At 40.7% G+C, this 20,470-nt stretch overlaps 1 protein-coding gene across 1 annotated transcript; it reads right to left on the reverse strand.

Moving 5' to 3' along the window:
• Window positions 1-202: 202 nt before the first annotated feature.
• LOC146662600 (uncharacterized) lies at window positions 203-13,244 on the reverse strand. The gene is made up of 4 exons (XM_085417534.1): window positions 12,781-13,244; window positions 9,675-9,780; window positions 6,236-6,832; window positions 203-4,808 (listed from the first exon to the last, which is right to left on the reverse strand). Exons 2-4 carry the CDS (start codon window positions 9,690-9,692, stop codon window positions 4,230-4,232), a joined length of 1,194 nt encoding a protein of 397 aa, XP_085273660.1. The 5' UTR covers window positions 9,693-9,780; window positions 12,781-13,244; the 3' UTR covers window positions 203-4,229.
• Window positions 13,245-20,470: the final 7,226 nt, after the last annotated feature.

Consider the following 20,470-nt stretch of genomic DNA (forward strand, 5'->3'; position numbering starts at 1 on the left):
GCTCACTTTCTTTGTTTTTGTTAAATTCACCTTTCCACAGATTCTGCCTCACTGACTGTGACTATTTCTACATCTCTCCCATTCAAAAACACTCCATACACAGTTTATTTTATGTAATATTCAATATTAACCTGTAAATTTAGTCTTTTCAAGGAAGCATTTTTTTCTTTTTATGGCATAGAAGCTTTATTTATGTAGATTTTCTACTGCTAAGCAGAATAAGAAGAACAAACATGAACATTAAAGGCCTGGACAAACTTGAAACCAGTATTAGATAAAAACCTCAACAAGCAGACGACCCCCTATGAGCAAACACTTTGTGAAGGTGGGAAGAAAAAGCAGAGAGAAGAGTCTGTTTCCCAAATCCAAACTGGAAGCTGGTTCAACAGGAGAGAGGTCTGATATCTGAAAGCTCTGCTCTCATTCTAGTTTTCAAAACTAATAACCAAAAGTACGACTGCAGTCTGAGAGCGACGTGCTCTGTTGCGATCATACGGTACTACAGTACAAGGTCTTTAAGAAATGATGGGGCCTGATTATTCAGGACTTTATATTCAATTCTAGATTTAACATGGAGCCAGTGAAGAGAAGCTAACAAGGTAGAAAGATGATTTGTCTGCTGTCAGGACTCTAACTCCAGCATTTTGGATTAACTGGAAGCTTTTTAGAACGACGTGATCATAAAGGAATTACAAAAGTCGAGTCGAGTCAAGTATGTGTGAACAAAACAAGATAAACATGAACAAAATCTCACTTTAACGTGCACTTTTACTAATTCTGTACTATCTAGTTTTACATGAAACATCAACTTTATATTGACATTTTTACTTTACTCTTGAATTAGTATTTCATCTGTTATTGTTTTTTCCATGTAATTCTCAAAGCAGTAATAATATGTTGTGTTTAATGAGTATGGTTTACTTTAGATTTTTTTCATATATATTTTTGACCTTAAACTAAAAACATTTTCTATGACAGCTTTGAACGCTCACGTTGTTCCTGATAGATGGAAAACCTGCTTTAGATTTGTGTTTTGAAGTCATCTGACTAACACAGCCTAATCTGCACTACACAATGCCTTTGAATGGGTGTTTTCATGTATCAGACTCTTGTTCACACTCACAAATTTATGACAAAGTACAGAACAAAACACAGTTAAAGAGATGGAGGAACTTTCTTCTGTTTTACATTGGGATTAAAGTTTCAGCCATTTCAGTTATTTGATATCTAATATGTCAGTTTTATCTGAGGTAGACGTCTCTGGCTGGACACAGACTTTGATGCTCAGCGTTTACGGTACAGAGCAGCTTTTCCTGCACAATATACAAAATACATCTCATGGCTATATTATGTTTGCTGCTTATGTTGATTATGAGGTTAATATCCAGCTGTTGCACTAAATGAAAAACACTTAAAATGAGCAGTGTTACAATTTATGAAACTGATCAAAGATTTTATTACTAAAACATGCAGGAGTGGTTTTTAACTTAAAGGAGCCATAATAAGTCATGATACATTCATACAATATGCATAAGAGGGCAGACCATGTTTCATTCATACACCCTTCTACCAGTAATCTAGTTCATCAGTTTGTAGCTTCACATAACAAAAGTAATTTTCGTTACAGGTTTTTCAATCACGTTTGTTTTTGTGTGAAGACGAACTACACGTACCAGACCTTTCTTATCTGCAAAGGTTGTTATGATTTTTCAGAATACCCAAGACCCTCGAGGTTTTTACATTGGGATCTAACCATGACAACATCTCCAGGCACAAAACAACTTTTTATCCATTTCTGTCATTCTTGTAGCAATGGTAAATATTCTCAAATCCAGTTTCCAGAGAGGTCTGAAATGTACTGGATTTGTTCCCACCTTCTTTTCTGTCAAATAGTCCTGGAGGGAGAGCTGGTTTTCACTTCATGACAAGCAATAACTTTGTGATGTTGCATTAAACATGAGTCAGTATCTAAAAAGTAATCCCTTCAAGGTGCACGGCTCTGCTTGTCATGCAAGTGAGCACTACTACATACCGTTTTACAATACTACGCTGTACTGTTGGCTGGGTTTTCCTCCATAGTTTACAGAATAAACATTTTGCTATGACCCTTTGCACAGCTGAAACTCCATTTGTTATCCAAAATCTGGGAAACATGCTCTTTGGCCAGTCCTCTTGAAGATCCTGTTTCATTTTTCTCTCAGTTTCAATGGAAACTTTTGAATCAGAATATTAATGTTAGCTGGCATGTTTAACTCCTCCAAACACTGCAGTTCCTTCGTAGCATTGCAACACTATGTATAGATGTAGACAATATAGATCTCCTTGTCATGGTTCTGGGTCATTTGACGCAGCGTTTTGAGTTTGTTGTTTATTTGGTGTCTATCATGTATTAAGCAAGCGGTCCCCACCCTTTTTTGCACCATGGACCAGTTTAATATCAAAACATATTTTCCCAGACCAGCATTTAAGGTGTTGTAGATAAATACAAAAGAATAAAATGATATGACCAAGACAAAAACTGCGATATTTTGTAAATATAATAATAAACCTGAATTCACTATGTAATTGTGTAACTTTATTAGCAGCCTCCTCCTTAAATGCGCCAACAACATTGAGAGTAACATCCTCCTCTCTGCCCGTTAATGCTCTCTGGTCGCTATGGTAACATGTAAATATTTAAAAATTATTCATAACACACGGGAGAAGTCGCAGGGAAACCGAGTTAATGATTAAAAACTCTGAAAACCATACATTTCATACTTGAGCCTAAACTCTCGCGACCTGGTACGAAACAAATGACGGACCGCTGGTCTAAGCTCACATCCATCATGGACAACACCTCCCACCTCTGCATGAGACGGTACAAGCACTGAGCAGCTCGTTCAGCAGTACTTTTACACCCACAGTGTAGGAAGGAGCGTTACTGCAGGTCATTCTTACCAGCAGCTGTCAGACTCTAACCAGGGGTGCACATAACTTTTTTAGTGAGCTACTCAGGTGAGTCCCAGGACGGTTTTTAGTACGCATTGAAAACTATCTTTTTCAGATATGCTACAAGTCACTGTTATCACTTGTAGCCAGTTACATTATAATGGCTGGCAGGTGGTCTTCATGCCTCCATGAAGACCACGTGGTATTATGAAACTTACCCAGTTTTACAAAGGGGATCCCATTTTCTTCACACAGCTTCTTCAGTGTAGCATTTTTTTTTTACAAATAAAACTGCATCAGCTTGACCACACAGCGATTAAACGTCTCACAGTAAGGATCCTTGTGATCAACTGAATTTAAGAAATCTCCCAGTTTGTGTGCTGTGCAGAGAATGTGCACAAGGGAGTCTCCAACTGTAGCAAGTTGCTGGAGTTTTGGCACAACGCCATTGAAGATACCCACGTTGATAGCAGCCTCGGTTGTGCACGCAGCGACCAACTTTGTTGTCCAGTCATCCAAGCCTGTGTCCTCAAGAAGTCTCACAAGTCCATCCCTGTGCGGTGCGGTCAGCACCCAGTTCAATCAGTCCAAGATAGTCAGAGGTAAACTCTCCATTGCTGGACACAGACATAATGTAAATGATTTCCTGCTCGACGACCACAGATCCATCGGAAAGTATCCCCCAAAATTCGGCAGACTGCAATTTGGCTCCTAACTCCCCGCTGATGGTGTGATGCTCTGCACGATCCGTGCCCCCTTCACGTGAATGATATGCATGTCTGACATTTACTCCTAGCCGCTACAATAATAATATCCTCAGAATATAAATGTGGACATTTCTTCTCAGCTAGCTTGTTTATTAGCAATGTCTTGCACCACATTTCAGTGCACTCATTGTTAGCTTTAAGCCACGGCACTTTGAGCCAAATTTTCGAAAGAAGTTTTTTCTTCAGCTCTGGCTCTGGTTGGTGTTTCTTAGGTGGTGGCGAAACACCAAAGAAGCTGCAGGAACACGTGTCAGGCACGCAAAGGCGCTTGGTAACATAAGTGTCACTACACATTTGTAATTTTTGTCGCACATGTGCACCTGAGTAGGAGTTAGGTGTATCCCTGTCTATAACACAGTTTAACATGTTTATCTTACTCATCATCTGTTTAATTTTTCTCAGTACACTAGAGGAACATGTTCATTCACAGCTGCCTCATCACATTTTTACATCTGAACTCTGTGGAGCCTGATCTCAAGGGTTTTAAATCTGACCCTGAAACCAGAAAAGGATCTTTCTGTCTCTTCAGATTCACTGTGATGGGAGTGATTTCAGCCCTGAGTGATCACGCTGATGTTTGCACAGAGCAGACAATGAGGTGAATGTTTTGGCACATTGGTAACAGTGAAACAGTTTTTTAGTAATGTGGGATCGTTTGTGTTCGGAGTATGAACTGAGATTCCTGAAGCTCTTGTCACACTGGTCACAGCTGTAGTTTCCTTCCACGTGTGTACGTTCATGATAATTACGACTACTTGAATGTGAGAAGCTTTTGTCACAGTGTCTGCACTTGTATGGTTTCTCTCCTGTGTGGACTCGTTTGTGTCTTTTAAGATCACCTGCAGAGGTGAAGGATGACCCACACTGATCACAGAGGTGCTTTTTAACCCCACTGTGAATCAGTTCATCTCGTTTTAACTCAGTTGGTGTGGTGAAGCTTCTCCCACATTCTTTGCAGTATTTAATTTTTTCTCCAGAGTGTTTACGTTGATGTCTTTTTAGGGTGTATTGGTGACTATACGTTTTTCCACAGAGGTCACAATGAAAGTCTTTCCCATCATCACGGCGATGACAGAGTTGAGAACTGGATCCATCTGTGTCGCTCTGCTTCTAAACAAAGACAGTGTAAGTCAGTCCTTCACTATTTTTATCCTGAACGTCGCCTGAAATAAAGAGCATCTCTGCAGACGTCCAATTACATTTTACTGTTTCAGTTAACACACTCAGTTTACTGGGCTGCAATAACTACAATACTACCATCATAATACTACAGTAATACTTATTTCATGTTACAGTAACATCTGAGTTACACTAAAGTACTACTATGCTAATATTTGCAGGGTACCAACGCAGCGTTAAACTACTAATGTAACACTGCAGTAATACTCATTTAATACTGCATTAATAACACTGTAACTGTGCAGTTATAACACTCAGCTGCCTGGGACACAAGAAAAACACTACTACCCCCATGACACTGCAATTATAATATTAAATGCGTATTTTAACACTAATGTCTAAAATTACTAAAGTTATAAATAAGCAATGATACTACTGGTACTACAATACCATTACGTAATGATACAACTTTGTTAACCCAGGGCTTGCAAAATCGCTAGCCCGACGTCCCAGCAATATCTTTCCCGGAACAAACACCAATTGCAAATAACATACTAAGAATAAACCTGAAAATCAGTTTAAAACAGCGTACTATGTTGCAAAGAGTGAACTACCACTGGCAAAATTTAGCAGTCTTTGCAAACTTCAAAAAGCAAATGGCATCGATCTTGGTTCCACTTGCCTCTTACCCGTGACTTCAGTGGAAATTTCAAATTCAGGATCTGACACAGACTGATTCGTGTTCTACACAGTTCTTACAAGTTCATAGAAATTTCTGTTCAATTAGAACCAAGTATTTGAGTTGATGATTGTAAATTTTATACAATGTTGTAAAATGTGCTTCAACAATCGATTAATGTTTTGTTTCCGTTACAATATTATACTTTAATGTATAATATTGTAACGGAAACAAAACAGGAAACAAAACATCAATCAAAAAATTGCTCTCTTTTTTATTTGGGCTACTTAAATTTATTTTGGGCTACCAAAAACTGAAGAGTCCCTGCCCGAAGGGCTACCAGGGATTTTGAAATTTTGCAAGCCCTGTAACCATGAGAGAAGATTACTGAATGTTTTGGTTTTGAGCTTATTTTCATTTGTGTTTTATTTTATTACATGTACTCCTGACAGAGGAATATGCCTCTGTAAACAAAAGGCCATTTATGGTGAAATAATAACAATATCATGATATACCAGGAAACTGCCTGAACATTAAATAACACCATCATATCAATTTTCAGCACTTTTAGTTTTTAATGATCGTGTAAACAAAAATCATAACTGACATGAAAATCTGAATAATCACTCAGAGCTGCTTTTCCATGCAGTAGAATTGCTAACATGCTAACACAGTTTAATGAGCAGAGTTGTTCCAAACAGTCAGGCTAAAATGACAAGATAACAATATAAATACATACCTCACAGTAACTGCACTTGTAGAGTCTCATTCTGGTGTGGATCTGTTGGTGCTGCCTAAGGTAACGTGGCGCTTTAAAAGTCTTCTCACACAGGTCACATTTATAAGGTCTCTCCTCAGAGTGGCTAAACATGTGTTGTCGTAACTGTGTGCCTGTTATAAACTGTTTATCACACTGATCACAGCAGTACACAACATGTCTGGTGTGAATGCGTAGGTGTTTATTTCGGCTCGCTATGTGGCGAAAAGTTTTTCCACAAATGTCACAGCTGTATGCCTTAATTCCAGAGTGGGTAACTAGATGCTTCTGTAAGTTGCTACTTTGAGTAAAAGCTCTTCCACACTGATCACAGCTGTACGCTTTAACTCCACTGTGGATGACTTGGTGTATTTTTAGGGAACGCTCCCTGGAAAAAGACTTTCCGCACAAGCCACAGCTGAATGGTCTCTCTCCAGTGTGGATGACCTGATGCTGTTTTAGTTCATACTTCCAAGTAAAATCCTTCCCACACTCGTCACAGGTGTGTTTTTTCTCTCTCTTTCTTGGTTGAGGTTTGTCGGCCTCCTGAGAGCGCTGACTTCTCGCTCCATGTTGGTCCTGCAGTGACAGAGATACAAACAGAGGCAGTGAGTGAAATGCAGTCGTGGAACAAACTCAACCTTCAAACTCCCTCCATTAACACTAGTTTTAAACCTGAAGGTGGAGTGTGGCACCAAACACCTTAAAGGTCTCTTATCCCCACCTGCTGGTAGTTCTAACACATTACATCCAACCTGGTGTTAAAAATAATTCATGACTGTTCAAACCAATGACTGCATAAAAGATGGACGACGCGACACCGCCTCCTACCATTGTGCAAAAATGAAGCCAAAATATCCCGCTTGTGGAGGCTGCCATCTTGCAAATTTGGAGCCAGAGTCTGTAGTGACTTGAGGTGGAGCGACTGTGTAACACTCCCGCCCACACACCCGCTGGACGTGACCACAAACACGCCCCTCTACACTTTTTACGTAGCACCTGTGGTTCGAGCTTTTTGCTGGTTTACCGCGACTGATGACTCGTTTAATTAAGGTAAATACAACCATGTCACTGTTATAAAAAAAGACACACAGCTTATCATCTTATAGTTCTAAAATCGCTCTGTTGTTAATTCGTTTGCTAGATTAGCCGCTAGCATACGCACTGTGTTGGAGGCTTGTTGCTAGCTAGTTAGCGATGCTATTCAATTCAATTCAATTCAATTTTATTTATATAGCGCCAAATCACAACAAAAGTCGCCTCAATGCGCTTCATAGATACAGAGAAAAACCCAACAATCATATGACCCCCTATGAGCAAGCACTTTGGCGACAGTGGGAAGGAAAAACTCCCTTTTAACAGGAAGAAACCTCCGGCAGAACCAGGCTCAGGGAGGGGCGGCCATCTGCTGCGACCGGTTGGGGTGAGAGAAGGAAGACAGGATAAAGACATGCTGTGGAAGAGAGACAGAGGTTAATAACAGATATGATTCAATGCAGAGAGGTCTATTAATACATAGTGAGTGAGAAAGGTGACTGGAAAGGAAAAACTCAATGCATCATGGGAATCCCCCGGCAGCCTATGTCTATTGCAGCATAACTAAGGGAGGATTCAGGGTCACCTGGTCCAGCCCTAACTATATGCTTTAGCAAAAAGGAAAGTTTGAAGCCTAATCTTAAAAGTAGAGATAGTGTCTGTCTCCCGAATCCAAACTGGAAGCTGGTTCCACAGAAGAGGGGCCTGAAAACTGAAGGCTCTCCCTCCCATTCTACTTTTAAATACTCTAGGAACAACAAGTAGGCCTGCAGACCGCTCTAATAGGGTGATATGGTACTACAAGGTCATTAAGATAAGATGGGGCCTGATTATTTAAGACCTTGTATGTGAGAAGCAGGATTTTGAATTCAATTCTGGATTTAACAGGAAGCCAATGAAGGGAAGCCAAAACAGGAGAAATATGCTCTCTCTTTCTAGTCCCTGTCAGTACTCTTGCTGCAGCATTTTGGATTAGCTGAAGGCTTTTCAGTGAGTTTTTTGGACATCCTGATAATAATGAGTTACAGTAGTCCAGCCTGGAAGTAATAAATGCATGAACTAGTTTTTCAGCGTCACTCTGAGACAGGATATTTCTAATTTTAGAGATGTTGCGCAAATGGAAGAAAGCAGTCTTACATATTTGTTTAATATGTGCGTTGAAGGACATGTCCTGGTCAGTCTATTAGATAGATATGATACAAACCACTGCAGTGCAGTACCTGTAATACCTACAGCATGTTCTAATCGCTCTAATAGGATATTATGGTCGACAGTATCGAACGCTGCACTAAGGTCTAGCAGGACAAGCACAGAGATGCTACACAGAGATGCTACACACCTGTTACTCTAATAGTCTGTGTTTTTGAAGGATTCAGCACTCCTTGTGTTTTTTTATCCATTTTTAGACAGCGATGAGATCATCTGCACACCCCACAGAGGCCCAGAGTTACTGTTAATATCAAAAATATAATGTTGTCCTTTGAGATTTTAACATAAGACTGTGAGTGTAATGGATCTAAAACGGTTTAAATCTCTAGTCTACAGCCTGGTAACATGGAAACTTTAAAAACAGCAGCAGAACGTTTCAGTAGTGTAGTCTAATGTGTTCTTTTCATTTAATAATAAAGTCCATATTATGTATAACAGCTACATTCACCCTGGACAGAAACTAGTGAGGGAAACCATTAGGACTAAGCTGGGTTTCCTGGGTCCAGAGGTTTGGAGAAACTTTTTCCCTTTTTTTCATCACAGCTGTCCTGTGCCAGAAGTTCTGTTGACCCACTGAAAGAGGCATCATTTAAGAAACACCAGGAACACTGAAGCTCATCGCACTGATCAAGCAGGACTCATGATCTTCACCAGCAGCTCCCTCACAGGGAAATCTTCAGAGCTCCTCCGTAGGCCCGTCCCAGAAGATGGATAAACCCAGCATTTCATGAACACTGTGATGGAGACCTTTGGTTTGTGTAATGTTATAAATATTCGGATACTCCCCAGAGGCTCCGGACTTTTACATAAAGATATTATATTCAGTCCTGTAGAAAGTTATGACTGGTGCACAGTGACTGTGGTGCTCATGTCAGAGTTAGATAAGACTCAATGTTAATTCAGTTGTACATTGTTGTACATTTGTACACAGTGCATAATAAACTGGAAATGTAAAGCTTACATGTAAGTCCTCATGTGTGGAAATCAGATATTGGGTCTGTACATGTGACATTATGTTTTTTCATAAACTGAAAGATGCTGCAAAATAATATGAGGCAGAATATTTAGTGAAGTGATTGTATATATAATAATATACAACACAGTGATATAACAGGTTGGGAGGATGAGAGTTTTAGACGTGACTGATTATTTGGTGAAACTGTGATATTTTCCTCACCTTCTGTGTTGAGCTCATTGTTTCCTCTGTAGTGACTCAGCTGAGTCCAGATGGCTGAAAATGTTCCTCTGCTGCTCCGTCAGACTCTTCTCCTCCTGCTGATCAGCTGGGACACAAAACAGATCTTTGTTAGGCTCCACACTGCACTGAAGAGTCAAAGTGTCTCATATGTTCATCTGACAACACAAAGTACAAATTTCACTCTGATTGCTTGTAGAAATCTTGTGAGACGTGTTGTGCTGCAAAGTGAGGAAACTCTCTCACTCACTTATACTTCAGGAGGAACTTTGTGACATTGGCTCTAATATTCTAAGCAGCCCTTTACTATGACAGGGCCAGAAAGTCCTATTTGAAGGTTTGGGAGAAGGACCATGTTAAAGGTGGATTGGGGTTTATACACTTTGTTATGATACAGGTAAGGCTGTAAGAGCCTGAGAAGGTGTCCTGAATGAACCTCTAAAACCAGTTTTCAGCTAACGACTCTGCTTCAGTCTGGAAAACAGCAACTACAAGTTTAAAGACTCCATCAACAATTCACACCCAGCAACAGCCTGAACAGCTCCTCCTGTGGTTTCCACAAACAGGGACAGACCTGTTACTCCCCCACCCCACACTTTCAACTCCTTCAGCCCCCCAGTTCCACCCCAACCATTCATAATAACAGAGGCCCACACCTGATCACCACTTCACAAGTCTCTCCAGCCCCCATGGTGCCGCTCTCCAAACTCCACCATTCCCCAAACTTTGATTCTGTTCATCTGGACGTAGCTTTTCATGGGAGAAACTTTTCGTCACTCATCCAAGTGACTTCTTCAGTTTCAGCTGACTGCAGGTTTCCCCAATCTTCAACAGTACATTTACATAATGACTGAAACTAGAACCACTGAAGGAACAATGGGCTGGGAGGTCAGTTATTGAGCATTAATATGCAAATCCTCATGATCATTGATCAACAACCTCTGATCGCTTGCAGCGACTCCCGAACTCTTTGTGAATGGTACTCATGGCCATTGATCAATGAGCTTTGATCAGTGGTTTCAGTTAGGGCTGCTCGATTATGGCAAAAATTATAATCACGATTATTTTCATTGAAATTGAGATCTCGATTATTTGACGATATTTATTTAACCCTTTAAGACCTACTATAGAACCAAGTCCGCCAGAGCTTATATTATTTTTTTACATGTTGTAGTGCCATTTGTGGGAGCATTTCAAGTTGCTATACAACTGTTATAGCCCACATTTTAATAATATGTATGCATTAAGTCCATAGTAACTACATTAATTGCAAAAAAGTGCAATAAACTACAAAAAAAATTGAAAATCATTTTTGTTTTTTTTACATATATTTCTACTTGGAGAAATTTAAGAGGCTTATCCCTCAAAACTTTAAATACAAAAAAGTTGCAAAAAATAGTTTACAACAACAGGAAATTTATTTTGAGTGTCTTCATAGTTTTATTTTGGAGATACAGCAATTTTTATATACTGCAGGAAAAACAAAAACAATCCTATGATGCAAATTTGCAAAGAAAACAGCAGGTGCATCAAAATAAACTATTTCCAGCAGTGCAATTCGAGTTCTAAGCATCTCAAACTATTCCGAAAAGTCAAACATAACCAGTATAGGCTTTTAAGGCCTACAAGTTAAAAAAACAAACTACATTTTCCGCGAAAATGACGTCACTTCCGGTTTCGGGCAGGAAATGGCGGCCATGCGATAGTTAGCGGTGACGTCTGTTTCAATGTGCAAGTGTTACGAACAGCTGATGGATCGGCAAAGCGTGTTTCTGGAATATTATGTTTTTGTTCCTGCAAGCGCTTTTTATGCAGTTTTTGCAAAGCTTTACGTGGAAGGAAACCGTGACCGAGGACAAGCTGATGGCATCAGATGTAAGTACAACTCCTCTGGTTTCATATGCAAAACAAATTATTGCGCTAGCTTACACGGTTCAGGTTCTACAGGGATTTAAAAATAGTTACACAAAACGGAGCGTGCTGCTCTAACCGGCTTTAAAGGGTTAACAATGACTTTAAAAAATAATATAACATAGTGTGCAACACCACTGAAGTTTTTTTTTACCTCTCTTTTTAACCAACGGCAGTCACTCTCCTCTCCAAATAACTTCTGCTTAGCTTTCCGAGCTTCCCTCGGGTCCTCTTAATCAGCGGTCTCCAACCTTTTTTGCGCCACGGACGGTTTATGCCCGACAATATTTTCACGGACCGGCCTTTAAGGTGTCGCGGATAAACGAGGGAGGGGCTAATAATCGGCTCAGTCATTTTTAATGATCGTTGAAAGCCCAGATCGTAATCGTGATTAAAATTCGATTAATTGAGCAGCCCTAGTTTCAGTGCTTTCCTTCCTGCTTTGACTGCAGCTGTGTTTGACACAGGAAGACATTTTTACATTCTTCGCGATTATACTTTATTCTTTTTGGGGGAAGTGCAGCTTTAAACCTTCACATGGTTCAAGTCAACCCAACAAATCAATCTGAACGATCACAGGTGAGAAAAACTTCTGTAGATAAAATAAAACCCACATTCAATCCACAACGTGATTAAAAACATGATTTCACCAAATCACCAGGAGCTGCACATTAACCACCACAATATATTTTATTCTCTGTGCTTTCAAATATGAACACTGTTTACTTTCATCTCTGTTTCATTAGTTTTTGTTAACATCTTCCTGTGCATCACTTTACAGCAGCCACACTCATTAAAATGAGACTTTGTAGGAGTTCACTTCCTCTCATGTGTTCATCCACAGCAGCTGGACAATAAAGTTTATTGTGACCCTGATACTGCAGCAGATCGCTCTCATCCATTTCCTGTTATCACTTCAAATAGAAATGAGGCTGTAGAGGTTTGGTGCAGGCAGAAAAACAGCTGCAGGGACAATGAAAAGACTTTTCTGCTCCAACTTCTCCCAGCATGCTGAGCTAATGATTAGTTGGTGTTTTTCTCCAAACACTCTCTCACTCTTCTCTCAACGTGTTCACAATAAACTGTGAACAGACACCGAGGAGAGCAGCAGAAGACCTCATTCAGGAGCTAAACTCAACATGAACTGAACTCACAGTAAAGTTAGCTCGGTGCTTACCTTTAGATGAGCCCACAAACCGAGAGAAACTCCGCGATGAAGCTGGAAGTCTTTCCAAACACAGGAAACAGATCAGGGAGCAGAGACCCACGTGGTTCACGCTGATCTCAGCTACGATCCAGGAGACAAGGGCAGATCGATGCAGATATCGATCCAAACGGTGGTACTACTTTATTCTCTTTGAATGAAAAAGCAGCTCTCTGTGCAAACGCCTCCTCTCGTGGAACGTTCTTACTTTGCTCCGCCCCTTCTTCTTCTTCTTCTTCTTCCTAGAAATTGTATTTGTGGTTGTCAAACAACAAAATGATGAATTACCGCCACCAAGTGGTGTGGAGTGTGAACTGGAACGTCGACCAGCAACAATTTACTTTCCTTTTAAAAACTGGAATAAGGCCTGATCACTTTCTCTTCTTGAGTCCTTTTGCAGTAAATCAATAAGATCCAGTTTCATTTTTATGTTACTGATGTTTTGGATCAGTTACCTTCTCACAGTGTAATATAACATGTGCTATAATTTTCTCTTTTTTGAATGATTTGAATGGAGGTTATAATCCACCATCACTGAACTGAAATGAGTCTCTAAGTAGGAAGTCATCAGTTCAGTTTTTGATCAATTTGACTGTATTTTACTGTGCAGGCTGAGTTTGATTCGATGAGTTAGGTTTTCTTAGTGGTTATATTAATGTCATTAAATAGTTTTTTATTTTTTATTAATGCATGTATGTATTTCCTTTTATATATAGCACTAATTTACAATGGGAGTTTCTAAGTTCTGTTATTGCTGGGTAAATGTCATTTAGAGATATGTAAACATATTCTAATAATATCTTTTAACAGGAGTGACTGATTTTAAAAATAGGATTCTTTATGTCTGTGTAATATTTCATTAATCTCTTTTACTCTGTTATTTCTCTCTATACTCAACCTTGTTTTGGTTTTTCCCCTATAAAACACAGTTATACATCAAATATTATAAATCTTACTTTGATAAATATTTAGATCTTCACACATTTCAGGGTCCAAGTGTGGATTGATTGAAGTGTTTGTTTTTATCCCCACAACATCCTAAACACTTTACTGTTATGCATAAACAGAAAAGAAAAATCTAAAACATGATATATGCATTACTGTCTTCAGCCTCTAGGGGGCATTTTTGTTCAGGAAGTACATTTTCCTCTGATAAGCAGCTAAAAGCACTTCTCTTACCAAAGGCTGTAAATAGAAGACGCGAGAGTTCAGAAACAGTAAAACAGATTCACAGAAGCCACAATGATATTAAACATACAGCACTGACAGTGATGACAGACAACATTACAGGTCAGTTTCAAAAACATTAACGCTATGCAGGAGGGGGAGATACAGGAGAGGTGGAGGAAGATCTCAGCCTGGGTGTTTATTGTCTTATGTAGTCTGGAAGATGAGTGGATGGTGGGGTGGGTGCAGTTTTCTCTGTGGTGGGGTTGGGTGAACTGTCCCGGGCTCTGTGGGGCCGGGCGGCGCTGCTGCACTGGGCCCCGGTCTGGATGGGCCTGGGCCCCCTTTCCCTGGCGGGTCGCGGAGTATGGGGGTGCCTACTGGGGTCAGCGGGGGAGCTGGCCCCAGGGAGGGGTCACTTGCCCCTCCCTTCCTTCCCTCCCCATCTCCAGCTGCCTCCCTCTTCCCGCTCCACCACAACCACCCACACATGCAGGGCCTTGGAGTAGGGGTATGTCACCAGGGTGCAGAGGAGGCTACCCCCCCCCCCCCCCCCGTCCCCTTCTGGCTGCCTCTGCCTCAATTTTATCCCACAACTTAGACATTCACATTACTCACACTCTCATTACACATACATATAGGATCTTGGGGGTGGGCACGATACACGGAGTCCAAAGTACCATCAGGGTGTACACCCCACCCCTGGCATCGTTGCCCACCTCTCAGTTTTAAATACACGTAGACATTGAGGGCTATCAGGAGGGACCATGCGCTTACCTGCTGCTCTCTGGCAGGTAGCTCCATGCCCTCCTGGGTTTTAAATGCACCTTAGAACACACATGCATCAACACTACAATGAGCGGGTGGAGGGAGGTTTGGAGTCTTCTCTCACCCCCATTCTCTGCGACCTGCTGGAGCAGGGGGACTAGGAGGAGGAGGAGTTGGCCGTCCGACTGCGGTCTGGAGTGTGGAGCCTTCCTGCTGCTGCAGAGTCGGGGCGGTCTGCCTCTCCCCACCGCAGGGAAAAGGGAAACACCACCTGGGTCTGGGTGCAGTTCCCCCCTCCAGGGGCGGGGGCACCTAGACCCGGTTTGTAGAGTATGCTTGGGGAGTGTGATCGTGTGTACAGCGTCTCTTTATGTCTGTCTCCACGTTGGTTGAGTGTGGAGTAAGTGCATATGAGAGCATGAGGGTGGGAATGGATGTTTGTGTCTGTGTGTGCCTGTATGTCTGTGTCTATATGTCAGGTTGGGTGTCAGGCGCCACCTCTCTGGGGACATCTCAGGCCCTCCAAGGTTTGGAGGCCTATCTCCCCCTACCACCACTTCCCCTGCCAGTGGCGGACCCCCTCAGACATCGGTGCGTTGGTGGTTCTTTGTGTCCGGGGATGGGCGTCCAGGTACACACCGGCTCACTCCTTGGCGGCCGCTTATCGGGGCCTGGAGCCTGGGGCTCGCTCGGGCCACTTCGGAGGTGGGGTGCCCCCGGCCTCTCGGCCTGGGGCTCGGTCACTCAGGCGCAGCTGGCTGCCGGCGGAGCTCACGGGCGCGTCACTGCAACTCCCCCTGGCTTCTGCTCCGCGGCTGCTGAGTGAGCCCTCATCTGGGACTCTCCTCAGCTCTTTCCGGGACAGTGGCGCAGCTGCCCCTCTGTTGGTCTTCCTTGGTCTCTTGTGTTCTGGGGGCCTCTGGATGTCTGGAGTTTTGATCTCCTCCACACCTGCTTCATGCCCTGGAGGACGGGGCTGTGGGCCCCCCCACACCCTCTAGCAGATTATTACATGAAGGAACCTTTTAAAAAAACAAAAAACAAGCGCGTCCATGCTCACAGGTGTACACACGGGTGATCACACCCACAAACTACACCCTTTTTGGCTCCTACCTCAAACCACACTGTGTTCTGTTGATCTTATGTGCTGCACAATAATGTTTAATATTTAGTATTTACTGTCATATTCCCATATATCATTGTGATGTTGTTTATTCTATTACTCTTGTTCTCTTCTGCTTGTTTTCTTTTTTCTTTCTCAGCAGGTGATCCAGGTGATTGATATATGCATTTTTTTTTCTCTGCCCATTCTGTTGGTTTTTGTCTTTTGCCCTTCTCCCCCGTCCCTCTTCTCAGCTGTTTCTCTTTCTTTCTCCCCTTCTTTCCCCCAGTCAAGTCTGTCCCATATTCAGTAAGTGAAAATAAAATAAACAATAAAAGGTGAATCAAATGGACCATTACGGCAAGGCTGGGATGGTCAGTTTGGTAAAGTAAATCCGTTGGGCATCTTTCTTTGCCTTTAGACAACAATTCTGATGGCAAAAGAGCCAAACGGGACAGGCCAAAAAAATAAATAAATAAATAAATAAATAAATAAAAAACATTAACGCTAATACAGGGTTAAAGTTTATGAAGCTGCTGAACACAGATGCACAGCAGGTGAGGAGGAGCTCAATGGAAATGAGGAAATAATGCTTGAACACAAATTTTGTTTTGCTGGAAAACTGCACAACCCAGCGCATTCAGGAGTTCAAGAACACAGAGCACACAGTCAACACTGAACTCGAGTCTTTACAGTGAGAAAACTCCCACTTTGGAACTAAAAGAACAAAAATGCTTGATTCGTTATAATTTCCTTTATTTTCTTTATATTTCAAAATATAAAGGATATAATAAAGGCTTATCGTATTATTTTATTATATTATTTTACTGTATTATTTTATTTATCAAAAAACATAGAAAAGTCCAATGAGACCATCACATAAACTGATGATGATCTTTGTATTCTATTTTGATCCTATTGTATATTTTGTTCTATTTTATTCTACTGTATATAGTATTTTATTCTATTCTATTCTGTACAGTTGTGTACTGTATTTATTCTTATTATATTCTAATTTTTGCTGCATAACTTTTGCACTGTCCACTTCCTGCTGTGACAAAACAAATTTTCCACGTGTGACCAATAAAGCTTATTGCTTATCTTATCTTATCTTATCTTATTGTCCACAGTGGGTGGCTGGAATTTCCATGTAGCTCCTGAACCTACCTGGGATCCGCCGCTGGGCAGTGCCACCTCCTCCAGCTCCTTTCACACCTGGAGCCAATTGCAGGCAATCAAGCCAGAGTGATTTAAGCCAAACGCTGACCTTCGTTCACCGCCAGTTTGTCATCTACACATGTTGGTAACTGGTGCTTATGTTTCAAGTTCTCTCTGTGATTTACCTTGTTACCTAAACTTTCTTGTGCTGCAGTTTCTGGATTAATCTTGGCTCAAACTAGTGATGGCCAAATGAAGCTTTCAGAAGAACTGAAGCTTGTATTGAAAAACGGTTCATTACTCAAAGCTTTTCAACACAGTCCTCTCTGGTGACATCTTGTGGCCAGAAATATGAAGAGCAGCTTGAATCCACAAAATAAAACCAACTGCTTCATTATGATTGCCCACACTACAGAGTGGAATTTTGTCTGATATTGGGCCGCCGTCGTGTTTCTTTGAACGTGTATTTTTTGGTCGTTAAAAAAAGTGGTTTATTTGTTTAATAAATAATTTTGACCAGTAAACTTTGCTTGTTTAAACATGCACCATTGTGTGGTCTTTCTTTGCTCATTTCTTCTTGATGTTGGCAAATACAATAATTGAAAAATACCACGTTACACATAATATATATATAATAATGTACAACACATTATGGAGTATTCTTCTGCTGTGAGGTCCCACCTCCATGCACGTATGCAATTAATCGCTAGACGGGTGTATTTATAAATAATATTATATTAGGGAAATTTTCCTATACATATTTTTGACCTGGGGGTAGAATTGATTGTGAAATGGAAAGGGAAAGTGCTTATAAACTTGCAAATTACAACGTGATGCATTTAAGGTAACCCTTTTTCATTTTTATTTAAGAAGAGAATTAGTTCCACTGTGCGATGGCTGAACCTGTTCCTTTTCGTGGAGATAATTTCTCCTGCCTTAGAAAATCCCTTCACGTGTCACAGAAGAGGCTGGAGTGCAGAGAAACTGGTGGAGATGCAGTTATACAGTCTACCTGGGCCCCACAAACTATCAGATAAAGAGAATAAATTAATTAAATTGCTAAACCTAAAGGGCTTAAACATAAACCATAAACATGAACATAAACTAAAACTCCAAAACGCTGGATCAAAAGACCCAGGATCATGACACAGTGAAGAGAAGCTAACAAGGTAGAAAGATGATTTGTCTGCTGTCAGGACTCTCACTCCAGCATTTTGGATTAACTGGAAGCTTTTTAGGGAATTTTTAGAACAACGTGATCACAAAGGAGTTACAAAAGTCGAGTCGAGTCATGTGTGAACATAACAAGATAAAAATGAACAAAATCTCATTTTAACGTGCACTTTTACTAATTCTGTACTATCTAGTTTTACATGAAATATCAACTTTATATTGACATCTAAAGTAAACCATACTCATTAAACTGAAAATATTAATACTGCATTAATATGTTCAGTTTAATGAGTATGGTTTACTTTAGATTTTTTTCATATATATTTTTGACCTTAAACTAAAAACATTTTCTATGACAGCTTTGAACGCTCACGTTGTTCCTGATAGATGGAAAACCTGCTTTAGATTTGTGTTTTGAAGTCATCTGACTAACACAGCCTAATCTGCACTACACAATGCCTTTGAATGGGTGTTTTCATGTATCAGACTCTTGTTCACACTCACAAATTTATGACAAAGTACAGAACAAAACACAGTTAAAGGGATGGAGGAACTTTCTTCTGTTTTACATTGGGATTAAAGTTTCAGCCATTTCAGTTATTTGATATCTAATATGTCAGTTTTATCTGAGGTAGACGTCTCTGGCTGGACACAGACTTTGATGCTCAGCGTTTACGGTACAGAGCAGCTTTTCCTGCACAATATACAAAATACTTCTCAAATCACATCTCATGGCTATATTAAGTTTTTTATGCTCTGTTTTGTCAAGATAGTGAAAACACACTAATGAAAACAAACAGCTGCTTATGTTGATTATGAGTTTAATATCCAGCTGTTGCACTAAATGAAAAACACTTAAAATGAGCAGTGTTACAATTTATGAAACTGATGAAAGATTTTATTACTAAAACATGCAGGAGTGGTTTTTAACTTAAAGGAGCCATAATAAGTCATGATACATTCATACAATATGCATAAGAGGGCAGACCATGTTTCATTCATACATCCTTCTACCAGTAATCTAGTTCATCAGTTTGTAGCTTCACATAACAAAAGTAATTTTCGTTACAGGTTTTTCAATCACGTTTGTTTTTGTGTGAAGACGAACTACACGTACCAGACCTTTCTTATCTGCAAAGGTTGTTATGATTTTTCAGAATACCCAAGACCCTCGAGGTTTTTACATTGGGATCTAACCATGACAACATCTCCAGGCACAAAACAACTTTTTATCCATTTCTGTCATTCTTGTAGCAATGGTAAATATTCTCAAATCCACAGTTTCCTTAGAGGTCTGAAATGTACTGGATTTGTTCCCACCTTCTTTTCTGTCAAATAGTCCTGGAGGGAGAGCTGGTTTTCACTTCATGACAAGCAATAACTTTGTGATGTTGCATTAAACATGAGTCAGTATCTAAAAAGTAATCCCTTCAAGGTGCACGGCTCTGCTTGTCATGCAAGTGAACACTACTACATACCGTTTTACAATACTACGCTGTACTGTTGGCTGGGTTTTCCTCCATACAGTTTACAGAATAAACATTTTGCTATGACCCGTTGCACAGCGGAAACTCCATTTGTTATCCAAAATCTGGGAAACATGCTCTTTGGCCAGTCCTCTTGAAGATCCTGTTTCATTTTTCTCTCAGTTTCAATGGAAACTTTTGAATCAGAATATTAATGTTAGCTGGCATGTTTAACTGTATTTGGTGTCTATCATGTATTAAGCAAGCGGTCCCCAACCTTTTTTGCGCCACGGACCAGTTTAATGTCAAAAAATATTTTCCCGGAACGGGAAAGCAGCCTCCTCCTGAAATGCGCCAACAACATTGAGAGTAACATCCTCCTCTCTGCCCGTTAATGCTCTCTGGTCGCTATGGTAACATGTAAATATTTAAAATTTATTCATAACACACGGGAGAAGTCGCAGGGAAACAGAGTTAACGATAAAAAACCCTGAAAACCATACATTTCATGCCCGAGCCTCAACTCTCGCGACCTGGTACGAAACAAATGATGGACCGCTGGTCTAAGCTCACATCCATCATGGACAACACCTCCCACCTCTGCATGAGACGGTACAAGCACTGAGCAGCTCGTTCAGCAGTACTTTTACACCCACAGTGTAGGAAGGAGCGTTACTGCAGGTCATTCTTACCAGCAGCTGTCAGACTCTAACCAGGGGTGCACATAACTTTTTTAGTGAGCTACTCAGGTGAGTACCAGGACGGTTTTTAGTACGCATTGAAAACGCTCTATTGCAGATATGCTACAAGTTATCACTTGTAGCCAGTT

The sequence above is a fragment of the Rhamphochromis longiceps genome, linkage group LG9 (genome assembly GCF_057381845.1).
Source record: "Rhamphochromis longiceps isolate RC_006_pf linkage group LG9, R_longiceps_female_GT1.1, whole genome shotgun sequence".
NCBI classification, from domain to species: Eukaryota; Metazoa; Chordata; class Actinopteri; order Cichliformes; family Cichlidae; genus Rhamphochromis; species Rhamphochromis longiceps.

Bases quoted from the DNA above. Each gene is read 5' to 3' on its own strand.
- LOC146662600 (XM_085417534.1), bottom strand. The intron at 4,809-6,235 runs GTATGTATTTAT...GTCTTTGTTTAG, and splicing joins ACAAGTGCAGTTACTGTGAG to AAGCAGAGCGACACAGATGG.